Source organism: Fukomys damarensis, unplaced genomic scaffold, assembly GCF_012274545.1.
Source record: "Fukomys damarensis isolate Sample0158 unplaced genomic scaffold, DMR_v1.0_HiC HiC_scaffold_31, whole genome shotgun sequence".
Classification (NCBI taxonomy): Eukaryota; Metazoa; Chordata; class Mammalia; order Rodentia; family Bathyergidae; genus Fukomys; species Fukomys damarensis.
This window is the reverse complement of record NW_022900943.1, coordinates 30,315,327-30,331,103: the sequence shown is the minus strand read 5'-3', so window position 1 is coordinate 30,331,103 and position 15,777 is coordinate 30,315,327. Positions and strand designations below refer to the sequence as shown.

Genomic DNA, 15,777 nt, shown 5'->3' with positions numbered 1-15,777 from the left:
TTAATGGTGCTTCTGCCAAGGGTGGGACCTGCATTCGGCAGGGTGAGGTACAAGGGTCCGTGTAAGTTCAAGGCCAATCTGAATTACAGACTGAAACCCTGGTTCCAAAAACAAAAATGCTGCTTCTACTTCAGAGGCTAAATCCGTGGCCCACGTCAGAGATGGGAGGCAGGTAGCAGAATCACTGAGCTAAATCCCCGGCGCTACGGATATTTTAAAAACACATTTTATCAATTTTCAATGTACTGAGCAAAACATAACCAAAACACCTATCATTTTAGAATTTTTTTCCGTGCTGGTCATCAAACTCAGATTCTCACCCAGATGAGACACTGGCTTGTACCATTGAGTTACGCCCACAAACCTATTTTCTTTTTCTCCTCCTTCTCCTTTTCCTCCTCCTCCTTCCTCTTTCTCTTCTTCTTCTTCATTTTGAGACGAAGTTTGGTAAAGTTGCCCATGCTGGGCTCAAACTTGAGATCTTCCTGCCTCCTCAGCCTTCCAGAGTGCCTGTTACACAGCCCTCATCTTCACCGTTCTTGGAGTGCGCTTCAGTGACATTAATTGCATTCACAGCATTCGTGCGACTGTCACTGCCGCCCATTGCCAGGACTCGTTCGTCTTCCAAAACTGCAACTCTAAACCATTAAACACTGACAGCAGCCCCAACCCCCGCCCTACAACCACCATTTACTTTATGTCTCTAATAGACTTGGCTGTTCTGGGTACTTCTCACAAGTCAAATTATTATAGACAGCTAAGTGAGGCAGAAATCAATAGTCAGTCAGGGAAGGATCAAACCCTTGAGGGAGTTAGTGCAGAAGACGAGACACACCGACTGTGGCTCGAGGTGAGTGTAAAAAGAGCCAAGCCTTGAGATGGAGACAAAATAGCCAGGTCCTCAAGCCTCCCTAGAAATAAACAACAGCTTGAGATTGTATTGTGATTAGCACCACCTGATTCAGTGAGCCCAGATAGCACCAGACGTGTAGATGGGGGAGCCCAGAACAACTGAGCTCCTTTTCCAGGGATGACTTTTTTCTTTCTATGACTAAGGATTATGTATAAAATAAAGTTAATGGTGAACCGTGCTCACCATGTACCCTTGCTACGCACTCCACTTCCCTACTGGATGCATATTTAGCTAAGTGACTATACTTGTAATGCTATAGGTTGATTGCAGTTTGACCCACATTGTGCATCACATTGTGATTTTGCTGTATAAATCACCATGAAAAGAGCCTCAGTAGCCACCCACTCGGGACCCCTCCTGGAAATCCAGGAGCTATTATCCTTCTTTCCAACAAACTCCTGGAGACTCTGTTGGGGACTTAATTCCTTAATTCCTCGATAATACCTCAAATTCGGAACATCTAAATCTAACAAGTTGGAAGTAATTTTTCCCACCACAGAATCATTCTGAATTTATTATTTTCTGACTGGCTTAGTCTACTTAGCAACTGTGGTCTTTTGTTTTTACACTTTACTTTCCTAGAAGTGTGTTTTTGTTATATTGTACAAAGGCCTCGGGACACGATGGATTGGTCCCTCACCATTGATGGTTTGCACAGCACAGGAGCACAGGTGTGGGGGTTAAGAGCAAGAACCATAAATCTTGCTGTGTTGACCAGTATAGCCTCAAACTCAAGAGCTCAAGAGATCCTCTTGCCTTTCCCCTGAGTAGCTGGGACTACAAACAGGCACGACAATACCTGGCTCAATGGGAAATTAAAGTGAACTCTGACACATGATGCTGCCAAGTTCTCCTACTTGAGGACAAGTTACTTATCTTGAGACCATGCATGCAGTGCGTTGTTTTGCTTGTCTATATCAAAAGAAGAGATTTGAGGGCAGGGGATGTAGCTCAGAGACACTGCACCTGCCTGGTAAGCACAAGGACCTGAGTTTGATTCCCAGTACAAAAAAAAAAAAAAAAAAAAAGAGAGAGAGATTTCTTTCTGCTACAATAATATAATTATTGATTTGGACTGATGTGAAAAATGGTCAATAGCTTGGATTTACCCTCAAAATTTTAAATGATTAGCTGGGAGTGTTGGTACACACCTGTAATCCTAGCACAAAGCTGAGGCAGGAAGTTTGTTAGTTAGAGTCCAGCCCAGGGAATTTAGTGACTTAAGGAGATCCTGTCTCAGATTTAAAAAACAAAATACAAAAAACAAACAAACAAAAAAACCAAGCAGACAATGGGCCAGGGATGTAGCTCAGTATGAAGGCCCTGGGTTCAATCCCCAATACTGGGGGTGGGGATGGGGAGAAGTATAGAGAAAGAAACTTAAAACAATTGGAACTAGCACTACTAAACCCTTCAGGAGGGGTCTGATAAGATTTTTGTTTGTTTTTTTAGACCGGGTCTCACTTTGTAGTTTAGATTGGCCTTGAACTAGCTATGTAGTCCAGGCTGGCCTCAAACTCACACTGATCCTTCTGCCTCAGCCTCCAGAGCACTGGGATTACAGGCATGTGCTACCACACCTGGCTTTAGTAAGATTGTTTTGTTGTTGTTGTACCAGGTATCGAACTCAGGACCTTACACTTTCTAGACACACGCTGTGCCGCTGAGCTAAATCCCCGGCCCTCTTGAAAGATTTTGATACTAAACAATGATCTAAATTTCAACTCATTGACTAAACATCTGCCTCCCCAAGTTACCTTTTTACAGATCATAGAGAGACCCCACCACCACCACATCTGGCCCCCTTTCCTATTTTTCTAGCATCTCCCATCTCCTTATTTATGATGTGATTTAATCATATTCTTTATCTGCCTTTCCCACAAAACTGGGAAAATGAGGGTATGAGTTTGGGGCATATTGTAGGTGCTCATTAAATAATTGAAGGGTGAAATTAGGAGCATGTACCTCTACTAATGCTCTTTGACTAGTAGTTTATGGGCTTTACCTCATGGCTTTTCTCACAGAAATGATGACTCTCTGAACCCTTGCCTACTTACTACTTAGATTGTCAGTTGTGCTCACAGTGAGTTTCTGATGTCCAAGTTGCTAAAATCAGTTATCAAGGTCAACTCATCCCTTATTCAGCCAGGCCTTACTACTGTTATGTCCATACAGACTACCTTTGGGTCAAGGGACATGAAGAACACTATGCTTAGGAATACAAGGGTGAGTGAGCATACAACTGACCTGCTATCTGGACCACAAACTCTTTCTTCTGGATCAGCAGGGGGTTCTGGATGGAGCAGGACACACTCCTGTGAGCTCTCCCCTGGACAACCACAGATGTTTCCAGACGGAACAGGCCCTGTACATCCTGGACGATGGCTTCAGTCTCTGGAGGTAAGCACTGACCCTGATGGCCTCTCCACTGAACTTGAGGCTTTGGGTACCAGCCACTGGAGCTACATCTCAGCTGAATGCCTCCTTCCTTGAAGCCTTCAAGGGAGATGTGAGGGTCTGAACCCAGTCCTGGGAGATGCATAAAGAGTGAGAAAGCTCAGACTCCTTCCCAGAAGTTGTACATGATGTCTACAACATAATTTTCACCATTCGCAGTCACCATGAGACATCAGGAACCGCGTCTGTGCTTAATATGTGTGGTCTTACAGTATCTCCCCCAACCAATTGCAAATTATTTTCTAGGTTGTGGTGGCATGTATTGATAAGAGAGTGCTATATCACCTTGTGGGGACATTTGGAAATATGGAGATGAAGTTATTTGGGGAAGAATACTGGCATTTAGTTATACAAGGGACAATTCCCTAGAAAGAATTATCTCATCCCAAATCAATAGGTTGCCTCTCTTTCTTGAATCTCACTAAAGCTAAAATTCTTGTATTTTATATGTCCTTCTTTGTCTCCCCCTTTCTCATGTAGCTCACTTACTCATTGGTTGTCTGCCTATCATCTATCTATCTATCCTATCTATCTATATTTTTTGCACAGCCAAGAATTAAACCTAGGCCTTGCATATGCTAGGCAAGTACTCTACCACTGAGCTACATCCACAGTCGTGTGTTTTGAATATGCAAACCATTAATATCATCTAAATGTCAATCCTGAGCCAAGTGTGGTGGCACATTCCTGTAATCCCACCATTCTGGGAGGTCAAGGCAGAAGGATCCCAATTTCAAGCCCAGCCAAGGCAACTTAGTGACTTAACAAGCCCTTGTCTCAAAGGGGAGGGGGGGCTGTGGATATAAATTAATGTGAAAGCCCTGGGTTAAAAAAGTCAATGCTATATAAAATATGTGTCTCTAGCTTTCTGCATCCTTTTTTATTCTCCTAAATCCCCTCATCCTTAAGTCATCAATTTTATTAGTTTCTAGTATATTTTTACTTGCTACCTTTTTCAATGTTCTTTCTTCCCCACACGCAAAAATGTAACACATTACCAAATCTCTTATGTGTCTTGATTTTGTTTTTTTAGGAATACATTTTAGGAATCGCTCCACAGGTATTCACTGAAATACTTTTCACTTTCCAGCTGCAGAGTACGAAAAACTCATGTAAGAAACAGGCTTTGTCATTTCTGTCAAAGCACAAGGCCAAAGCTACAAAATTTGGGCTTTAAATGACCTGGCCATCTACCCACTATCCACTTCCAAGCCATACCCATTGATACCCTGAGATTCAAGAGATAGTAACTATGTACGTTTTCCAGAACACAGCTGGTTTTCAAGATTTGTCCAAATTTTCAAGATTTTCAAGACTTGTACAAGCCCCACGCCCTCTCTCTAATTTACTCAACAACACACCAACCCCCACCCCACCCTACCTTGCACCATTTGAGTTAGAGAGGAAGTATTGTAAGACTTTGAATTCAGCCAATGAATTTAAAAGTCAGCTGCTACTCCTGCTTTAGGGATAAAAGTGGCGACCCTCCTTTGTCCTATGTGCCTGCTACCTCAGGCTTATAACCTCTGCAGAAATAAAATATCTCATTGAAATTTCTTGATGTCTAAGTGCTTTCTTATGTGCACCAACAATTTGTGTCTGCAGGCTTATTTCCAATATTCATTATGTGGCTGGACCATATAGAGGTCCTATGCTTGGACAATTCCCACTCACTTGCAATTAGAAGTACCACTACACAGATTAGACTGCTACATGATGGAAGCTATAGAGGTATATCTTGAAGGTAAATTCCTAGAGGTGGGATTTTTGTATCCAAGGAAGGTAGACAGAGAATTCTGTTAGGCCCCATGGCCTAGTGCTTCCTGACTGAAGTCCACTAACTAGATAGGAGAAAACCACTTTCCCAAGAGCCACCAAAAGAGTGTCATGGAACTTTTGAATTTTATCCAGTTTGAAAGGTAAAAATTTACATTTTGAAGTAGATTTAATTTGCCTTTCTCTCATTATACATAATAATTATCTTCATGTTTAAGAGTTACAGTGTGTGTGAACTCTTTGTTCTGTTCTGTTCTATTGCAGCTGGCCCAATACTTTCATTTTTTAATGGCCTTATGTAAAATTAAGGATATTTCGCATGATTCTATACCTGAGAAAAGCAGCTCTTAAGAAACTGATCCTTTTTCTTGACCTTGCTGACTCAGCTAGGCACTTACCTGCTACCTCCAGCTCCCAGATGGCCTCACCAGAGAAGTTACTGGAGAGGAAGCGACAGCTATATAGACCCTGGTCAGAGGGTACCACATTATGCAGCCGTAGGATCACGCTTCCAGTGGCCATTTCATCTCTGAAGAGTTTGGTCCTGTTCTTGAACTGCACCATCTGCTCTCCGAAGAGCTCCTGCCCATCCTGGTATAGATGTACCACATCCGAGGCCAGGCCCCAGAACCAGCGGATCTCCATGTGTTCCACGTCCATGTACTGTGACAAGTGGCATGAGAACTCCACCTCTTCTCCAACAAGGGCCAGCACAGACTCCCCAGGCCCTATCACTTTGACTTCTAGTATGACAAAGCCAGAACCACAGCCATAATCAATATACTTTCAAATATCATTTTTTATCATACCTTTTTACAGGTCAAAAATCTACAATAAATCATTCGAATGATGAAGATAACACACTCTGCAAGGAAAACTGGCCTGGTTTCTTGAAAAAAAGATACCATGAAAAATAGATTAAAACACACATGGGACATGACAGCCAGTGGATAGTCTGTGGTCCTAGAATGATTATTATTTTGAATCAACCACAGTGCCAGAGTTCTTCTGTGGACAGTTATGGCTAAAGAAATGAGTACAATCATTCACCAAAAAGACCAAATCTCAAAAATAAAATGTACACTATGCCATTGAGCAAAAAAATTACCTATTTGCATAGATGCTCAAGGAAAAGGTCTAAAAGGAGAGAAAACAAAGTGTTGATGGTGGGAATTTCTGCATGATGGGGATAGGTTTTTCTTATTTTTGTTTCTTTTCTTTTCCAATTTTTTTTTTTTTTTTTTTTTTTTTTTTTTGGTACAGAGATCAAACTCAGGACCTCACAGTGCCAGGCAGGCAGTGTGCCACTAAGCTAAATTCCCAGCCCTCCAATTTTTATGATAATACATATATATACGCCCTATAAAGGCCAAAAAAAAATAATAACATATATGCTCCTTGCTCCATGGGTTTTCATAGGTAGAGACCAACCAAATTCCGGTTGGTCTTGATCTTTCATTTGGTCATTCTTTCCTTCCATGGTACCTCCATGTGGCCCCTCTATTCTCTCCAAACTAGTGTGCTTCCTTCTGCTCAGGCTCGACTAGTACCTCCTCCCGCAGCTCAACCACCTTAGGTGCCTTCACTTTGCCTACAGATCATAGAGTTGTGTCCTTCTTTGTGCCATTTGAGATTTGTTACAAATTAGGTGAATCCTCAACACCTTCCTACCATGTTCCCTTCCCGGGTCTCTCCAGCGGTCTTTCCCACACATGTGATGTCCGGCTCTCTCCCTGGATACACCCTGTTTCAGTTTATCCTCCACCAGTCATCTTCCTGGAGAATGTTCATCTTGACTCTGAAGAAATGTTACACTGAAATATTTGCCACCTGGCTCAGTGCAAACACAGACTAAGAGGAGTTTCCTGTGCTATACCCGTGGACTTCAAGATCCTGGAAAGTGTGATGAGGCTGGCAAAATGATGGATGGACAGGAAGGACTGCATAGCCTTGGCTTTTAAACTACTGGGATGGAAATCTGTGAATTTTAGCAACTGACAAGGCACAGTGCACTGTCGTCATATCTCAGCCTTTAGGGAGTAAGAGGTGCATGGGGAGGGATGCTCAGTCCTGAATGGGTGGACTGCAGATGATTGAGGTAGGATGTGCTACCTGAGTCTGCCTTTCCAAGCTGCAGGTAGAGGAGGAGGTGGGTGAGGATCAGGAGACTGCTGGTCAGAGGTACTCGCTTCAAACATTCCATGGATACTAAGAAGTTTGCCATCTGTTCTAAGCAGTGAGAGCCACCTGGAGGGGGACAAAGAGATGGTGCATGACAGGGCATCTGAAATTAGCCCATCAGACCTTGTTACGTTTTTCTGATTCTTGAGTTCCCAGGACCTGCCTCCTTTTATGCTGTGAGCTGCTTCTAATTTTACCAGGCAACACTGTTAATAGCCTCTTTGGCCTTATTTAAACTCATGAAGTTGCAGGTGGATGCAACTGGAGGACCCCAGAGAAAGGGGGCTCTGAGCTGCATATTGTTTTTTCTTTTAAATTGAGTTTATTGGTACATTTTAGGTATACGGTACAGTTACATTCATCACTGGGATCTTGTACCTTTACATGACAGGTCTTGGTGCTCATTTTTTCCCCTTGTCCCTGCCCTCCCTTCACCCCTCATCCCCTTCCCATTTACAAACACTTTATTTCCATTTTTTCATTTTCTCATATTTTTTCTTTTCCCTTATTACCTTTCCCCTACCCTTCCCACTTTCCCTACACCTTTAGCCCCTTTCTTCCTATTTCACATTGTCAATTATCTCACTAGGATCTTATGTACTATTATAGTTTTTCACACCAGAGAAAGGCATATTGTTTATATCCAGGAATAGAGCCATAAATTGTGTCATGGCTCAGCACCAACCACCTCTGGAATTAGGGACATTCTCTTAACAAAAAGAAACTTCTGCAGAATATACCTTTCTCCCCACTACTGATCCAAACTTGCTGTAACTCCTCTTTGTCCTAGAACATCATGTTCACAAAAGAGAGGAACAAACAGAGCTCTGTTGCTTCCAAAATGAAGTGTGTGCCTGGTGGCTGTCTGCCAACTCCAGCAGCTCCTGGGACGCCACTTATCCAGGCCTCTGGCCTTAGGAGTTGCTTCCAAGTGGGTGACCTGGCCACTTTCCCATGTTTGTAGCAGACCCAACGATGCAGTCATCCCATCTAGCCACCCATTCTCCATCCTTGGACACTCTGCTGTGGCCCACGTAAGGATTCTCCTCTCTAATGTCCCCTTGGGCCTTATGGCAATATCTCACAATCCGGGGGCCAGAAAACATGATGTGGCGGCCTATGAATACTAGGATTCATACAAGACTCTCCATATTTCCATCCATTTAAGTTGTGAGATGTTGGGTAAATTTTTTTAACTGGATGAACTTTAGCCTCTTTGTTTAACAATGGAAGAAATCAGTGCCAAGTTGGAAGGTAGTTAAGCCTCCCACAGCTTAACTAGATGCTTTTTGAATAAAAGTAGTGCCTCCTTCTCCCTCTACCTTCCATATACCCATTCTCCATCTTCCAAAGACACTTCTCTCCCCCTCACCCCATCACTCAAGAGAAGGTCCACAATGTGTTTCTATTCTCTACTCCCTCAGTTTCCTTTTCTGCATTCTTTTTATTTTCATTGAGTTTATTGGTACTTTTCCTGTCACCACTTTCCCCTCTTGGTTTTCCTGCTGCAAACCCTTGGCGTGGCACAAGTGCTTGCGTCCCGTCAGAGCGCAGCCCTAGCCATACCATCAGCAATATTAATGTCAAGGAAGTTAGAAGCCAGTGGGTCATGCAACAATCAGAGCTATGAGAATGGGGACATTAAAAGGGTTCTCTGAGTTGGTAAAGACTCTGGCTAACAGGAATACAATTGGAGGGAGAGCACTGGCCTGAGAGATAAGTGGGTTAGGGAAATGGTGGCCTTAGGCACTTGGGGTGTAGGAGGAAGGCAGAGGAGCAAGTTGAGGTGCCTGTGTTTATGCATTAGATGGATTCCTTAAAGAAGAGGTCGGAGTCCTCTCTGGAGGGACCTGGCTGTTTTGATGGCTGGGTTATGGAAATCATTATTCACTCAATAACTGACACCAACATCTTGGACAGGGATCAAGGCTCTGTTTGGACAGTCTGACCTCTTGTCCTCTGTGGCTGATAGCAGGAATGTGTCTATGACAGACCTTGAATGTAGAAAGGATCTTGAATGTGCTAGCAGAATCTATACTGGTTTTTGTATTTTCTTCTCCTCTTTAGTCCCTTCTTCCATTTTGTGCTTTTGTCTCTTGTCCGGACGGTACACACAGATTAGGGTTCCATGAGGGCAGAGCCATGAGGGACATATCAGCATCCAGCTAATACCTTGCAAAGCAGTAGGGGCCTAGACTACGTAGAGATCCTTTTTGATGGGCTAGATTCTAAGGAGAGAGTCAAGGATTGTATCAGGTGGTGAGTTGACATGGGTTCTCCTACAGAGAGGTGATGGGGCATTAGACTGACCCCAGAGCTAGGGGCACGGCAGCCTCACAGAATGAGCAGCCTCACAGAATGAGCAGCCTCACAGAATGAGCAGCCTCACCTGCTCTAATTACCTGAGTTAGGGAGGCTACATGTATCAGGGGTCTAAGGGACTGGGGCAGTGTGCTCACGAATTGTGGACTAGCTAGAGGAACCCCAGTTCTTGTTGAGATACACCCATGTGATTTCCATCGCAGAGGCTGTGGTAGAGGAAGTTGTAAGTACAGATGTATGTGCACACAAAGGTGAATGTGTCACACTAACACAAGCCGACTCAAACTGAGCACTTACCTACCTACTGAGCATTTACCTGTACCACAAATATTATTACTATGTTGCTAATAAATCCAAATTATAAATAAGGAAACAGGCACAGAGGCTGAGGGCCTTCCCCCTGCACACACAGCTAGTAGGTGGCAAAGTGAGAGTTTCTCCTGAGCTGTCTGCTTCCAGAGCCTTGTTCTGTATTTCTTTCAACACAGATTCTCGCCAACTGCTCTGTACATCAGGTCTGGGAACCCTCTTTGGTCACACCTGCAGCCTGAGACCATGACTGCCCTTAGAAACCTCCAAGCCACAAATTGCAGCACACACCCTGAATAGTCATCTTGTGCACTAAAGAAGAGATAGGGTCATAAGGTGTCAGCCACAAAAAACTAACAACCAACCAACCAACCAACCAAACAACCAAACAGTAAATGCAAAGTTTAAGACATAGACAGCTAAGTTAGATAAAAAAAGAAAAAATTACAATAGGCAGTTGGACAGGGCTGAGCCCTTGAGAGTCAGGACAAAAGGTGAAAACACACTACAACTGGGCCAGAGACACATGAATTGGGGGCCAAGCCTCAAGATATCCACAAAAGAACCAGACCTACATATTCCCTCAAGAGATAAGATAAGTGAGAACACCTGGTCTAGTAAAATCTAGGTAGGCATCAGTCACCTCAATGAGTGATTCAACTCTCATGAGAAGTTCTTTGTTCATGCCTTATACACTTGCTATGTGACTTGCTTTCCCATTGGATCACTATTGCCCAAGCAACTGTGTAGTATTAATGCTATAATAGCATTAATCCACATTGTACTCACACAATTGTGCCCTATAGAACTTTATAGTGGAGCCCCTGGGTTCTCATTCTGATTCTTTCTCACCTCTCAGCAGAATCCTCTCAATAAATATTTCTCTATTCAACCTCTGTTGTTTCTAGAACTCAAAATTGGAGTATCAGACATTTAACAGATTAGGAGATATAATGTTTTCATATTTCATCTCCTATATCACTACTGTCAGATAAAATATGCCAGTGGCTCCCTGAGATTTTGTCAAAAATATCTGCATAGACAGGAGGCACCTGTGCTGAGTCCCTTTGTTCAACACTAAAAGACATGGCCTTGAAAGCCTTTACTTTGGAGGAAAGTGGTCTGACAGTTTCCTGAAGGGAAGTCAGTGTCTTTGGAGGGTCCCCAAGCAGCACTCACCCCTGAAACAACAGCCTCCTTCCTACTTGCTACCTGATGCCTGCCCTTTCTGACCTCATGCTGCGGTGTCAGGCTCTAACTCTGACTGAGGGGTGTGCACTTCTGGAGGGAACGCTTTCCAATTCCACCTCTGTGCACCATGACTGAAATGGATTTCAGTTTCTGGTCGTGATGAGGGAAAGAATAGGAGAGGATGGACATGTTGGCTGTTTGGGGAAGACAAAGAATCAAGTGAAGGGAAACATGGCCAGGAAGGGGCCTCAGACTGAGCTACGCCGTGCTGGTGGGGTGCATACCCTCTGCTGTCTTGGGAGCCTCTGGATTGCTTCAGACTGGAGATAAAAGGGAGCAGCGCTCCTGCACACTGGTGCTGAGGAAATCTGCCAGCCTCCTCCCACACAAGGCCGGTCCTCTCTTCCCTGTTCCTCTTTCTTCCTTTCCCTTCTCACTGTCCTTGCTCCCAACCCCATGCTTGCTTTCTCTTGGTCTCTAATTCCTAAACACCAGTGTTCTTTCAACTTCCAGTCCCTCTCTTCTTGAGTCTTGTTGTATTTTGTTTGCTTTGCTACTTTTGCAAACTGTGTAAGTGGTGCGTCTTGTCTCTCTTGTATTCTCATGTTCTTTGCCAAAAGAAAAGTATAAAGATGAAGCTTTATGCTTTCTCATGTTTCACCCCTCCGGCACCTACCATAATGCTTTGTCCCCAGCAGTCACTAGTTATTGCCCACAGGTATGCATTGATTTGATTTCAACAGACCCATGAAAGGATTTCCATCCTCTTGGTCTCTAAGGGAGATGAATCACCTCCGAAAGAAACCTTGACTGGGTGTGGTGACACAACCAAGCCAAGTCAGGAGGATCACAAATTCAAACCCAGCATGAGTAGCTTAAAATTTGGAGATCTTGTCACAAAATCAAATTCACTCATTCATTGGTTCATTCATACATACCTGGGGATGTACAGGCCCTGGGTTTAATTTGCAGTACCACGAAAAATGAGAAGAGATAAGAAGAAGGAGGAGAAGGAAGACTAGAAGAAGAAGGAGAGGGGGAAAAGGGCGAGGGAGGGAGAGAGAAATCAAAAAGGGGAGGGAGAGGGGAGAAAGAAAAGGGCCTCATTTAAGAGGGAAATTGGTCACCTCCGAAACCTGCCTCCTTGGGGGTGTCTGCCTAAGGGGATCTCGTCTCAACCACACTGAAAAGCTTTTCCCACTACCATTTCCTGCTCTCCATTTCTAAAAGAGGGAGGCTGAACCAAGTGTGGAGGATAAATCACATACCTTTCAGGTAGCATTAAAAGGTCCAAAAAACAGATGAGTGCAGATGATCTCACCTCCTGTGCAAAATTATAACGATTATTATGAAATATCTTAGTTCTTGATGCTAAGGCTGTTAGACATGGGCTGGCAGCTGAGTTCGGGGAGACAGATCATTTCTGACAGAATTATTTCCCACCTTCTACCTTAGGACATATGCTGTTGGCTCTGCCCTTTGCTATAAACACCGAGATAGATAGAACAAAACGAGGAAGTCTCCGTCACATCCTGTCCCTATGAGGAAAATTCCAGATTGAATTCCCATGGAAAATGTTCCTGCAGGGTCTCAGAAGGAGGGCAAAGGTATCTGAGAGCTCTGTAGAGCAGACTATAAACTTTAGAGGCTCAGAGTAGAGAGAGAGAGAGAGAGAGAGAGAGAGAGAGAGAGAGAGAGAGAGAGACAGAGACAGAGACAGAGACAGAGACAGAGACAGAGACAGAGACAGAGTGCACCAGCAAGCTCCCCAGGATCCCTGGACAGGACCAGCTGGGATTTTGGGGAGGCAATACTCCATCTCACTCAGATAGGCTATGCTGCAACTTTGACCAAACTCCAGCCCTGTTTACTCACCATGCTGATTTTGTCCCGAGGACACCAGTCAGAGCTGTGGCACAGGGCAGCTCAAGCATGTGTGGTTTCCTCTGCTTCCCCAAAATACCAGATATTTTGAGAGAATCCTATGCAGGTGCCTGGCATCTGAGTGAACAGGTAGAAGACTTGAAGATGCTCCTGCATATAAAGGCAGGAATTTGGACTTCTGCCTGCACAAAGATGTGCAATTTAAGGGGCTGAATGTATTACTGGATGTAAGAAATAAAGAGAAGAGCGATAAAACTTTCAGCAAGGACAGTGTATTTAAGATAAAGACCCGAGAGAGGCCACTGGCTCCAAAATGACTGAGCAGCAACTCTCAGATATGGGGTTTAAATGGAATAACAGAGAATGAATAAACTGGAACTATTCTGGGATCAGAAGAAAGGTTCCCTATTCTTTTGAAGTGGAGGGCCTCTTGTCAGGTGTGGTGGTGCACGCCTGTAATCCCAGCTCTCAGGAGGCTGGGTCAGGAGGATCGCTGTGAATTTGAGACCAGCCTACTCAACAGCTTAGTGAGTTCCAGATCAGTCTCAACTATATAGTGAGACCCTGTGTCAAAAAAAAAAAAAATGAAGTGGAGGGCCTCTTGGTCTAGAATGGTCTATCCCATTAAAAGACTTAGGTAAGGCCACTTAACCAGGAGTATTGATATTTTTATAAGGCTGAAACAACGTGGGAAAAGGTCAGAACTCATGAGAAGATGTGTTTTGGACTTTTCCTTAAACTGTCCTACTAAGCTTTTATGTTCAGGTTCATATGAAAATTCTTTTCTGTGACCACAGTCAATGAGCCTGCAAGCTGGGACCTCTTAGACCAAGCCTGGTGAGTATCCCCTTCCTCAACACAAAGGCCATTCTCACCCACGGCATGAAGTACTAGAGAAGGTGGGATGAAAAGTCACCCTAGAGTTAAAAGCAGATAAATAAATGCTCTTTTGCAAAGGAAAATATAACATAAAATTGTGACCACAGGGGCTGGTGGTGTAGCTGAATGGTTGAGCACTCACCTACCATTCAAGAGGCCCCGGGCCTGATCTCCAGTACTACACTTAAAAACAAAAGTGATTATAGAAGTGGGCTCAGGGTGGGTGTAGTGGAGACCTGGAGAGCAGAGAAACCACCTGGGCTTGCCTTGGATGAACGCATGAAGCTGTTTAATTCACTCAGACACAACAAGCAGGCTGACTCCAAGCAGGAACCCGTGTAGAGTGGGAGGAGAGCACAGACTTAAGTAGAGAAGTGGCTGCTAGGTGGTTGCCAGGCATCGGTCAGAGGATGTGTTACCTCTAGGAGTCTAGGGGCCAAGATAGGGTGGTAGCAGGTGTTCCTCAACCTACCAGGGCTGGGACATAACAGCCTTTCCTGCCTGTGTCAAAGTTATCTATAATGGCTATTCCTGTGGACAGCGTTTTACCTCTGGTCGTGACCCTGGCTAAGCAGGGGGTGGGGCTGTCATATCCTTGGGCATGGCAGTGGGAAGTCAGTCACCTCTTCTCCTGAGTTTATAACATAATCTGTTTCCTTCATCTTCAGAATCTATATCAAGAGTTTTCTGAGTGAGATCTTGCTCTTGACCACTGGCTGACAATAAAAAGGACTCAAAACTTGGCTCAGAGTGTGGTGATTCTCTATAATCTCTAGCACTTCAGTATAACAGTTGGACACCTCAGCGAGATCACCACTTCAGGTGGACCAGCCTCGCTGTGGTCCCTCCTGTCTTCAGTAGCAGATTATAAGGGAGATGTTCCAGGGCCCTATGATCTGATCTTGGCACTGTCACTGAGGGGATCACAGAGACATTCCGGTCACCCCTCGAACACAATTGCAAGTCTGCCCTGTCTATTTCTGAGGGAAGGATCCTTTCTGTCTGAAAGCATTGATCCTGACAAAGGCGCTGCCTAGATCCCCTGTTAAAGTTGGATGTTGGCTGAGGCAGGCTAGGTTCACACTTTTGTTCTGTAGTTGAATGTTGGGATGGACATTCTGCCCTCAGCAACTTGGATTATTATGGCAACTATTTCCTTTACCTTTCCCTCACATATCTTACTTCTGAGGGTAGGGCTCCTATCTGCCACCTGTCTTATTCTGCCTCTCAGTGCCCATACTGTGATTTGAAATTCTGTTCCACAGCTGATTCATTATGGTGCTGTCCTTCCAGGCCACTGTGGTCACCATTTCCAGCCTGTCAGCCCCCTAACTGGCATTTCAGGAGTTCCTCCTCCCTCTTGGTTCACCTGGACTTTGGGTCCCGGCTTATTGTCCACTTATTCTGTCATCTTTTGACCTTCCCAGTTCCCCTAACCCCTGACCTGCCTAGAGTCAAATATGCTACAGGGATCCTTAGGCACTTCCACTTTCTGATTATTTCTACCAGTGGATGGCTCCAGACTATTTTCCATCTTTTCCCTTCCTACTGCCTCTCTTCTTTAGATTGATTCCTTTGATCCTGTCCAGGGAAGGCATTATCCTACTGTCCTCAGAATCCCTTTCTTCATACTAACCCCTCTTCCTCCTCAGCTTTGCTGCCTGGCTCCTCTTAAATACTTGGCCCTCTGGCATTTATACGTCTATAGAGAGTGGCTATACCAGTGCTGCCTCAGACAGCAGCATGGTTACCAAGGCTCCAGACATCCCCTCAAGTGGAGCTGGCCCCGCTAAGTCCTGACAAAAGAGAAGCAAATCTATGGTGACCCTACGATGTAGGCACTTTCTCCATGTCAGGCTTCTTTA

General features: G+C 44.4%; 1 protein-coding gene across 1 annotated transcript in view; it reads right to left on the bottom strand.

Moving 5' to 3' along the window:
- The window catches only part of Btnl9 (butyrophilin like 9), a 29,666-nt gene extending 17,068 nt beyond the window's left edge, over nt 1-12,598 (bottom strand). The window contains exons 1-5 of the mRNA XM_033757707.1: nt 12,418-12,598; nt 7,259-7,393; nt 5,545-5,889; nt 3,136-3,442; nt 518-638 (exon numbers count right to left, since the gene is read on the bottom strand). Coding sequence (XP_033613598.1) covers nt 518-638; nt 3,136-3,442; nt 5,545-5,889; nt 7,259-7,370 — 885 coding nt within the window. The 5' untranslated portion in view covers nt 7,371-7,393; nt 12,418-12,598. The remainder of the gene's footprint in view (nt 1-517; nt 639-3,135; nt 3,443-5,544; nt 5,890-7,258; nt 7,394-12,417) is intronic.
- Between the last annotated feature and the right edge of the window lie 3,179 nt (nt 12,599-15,777).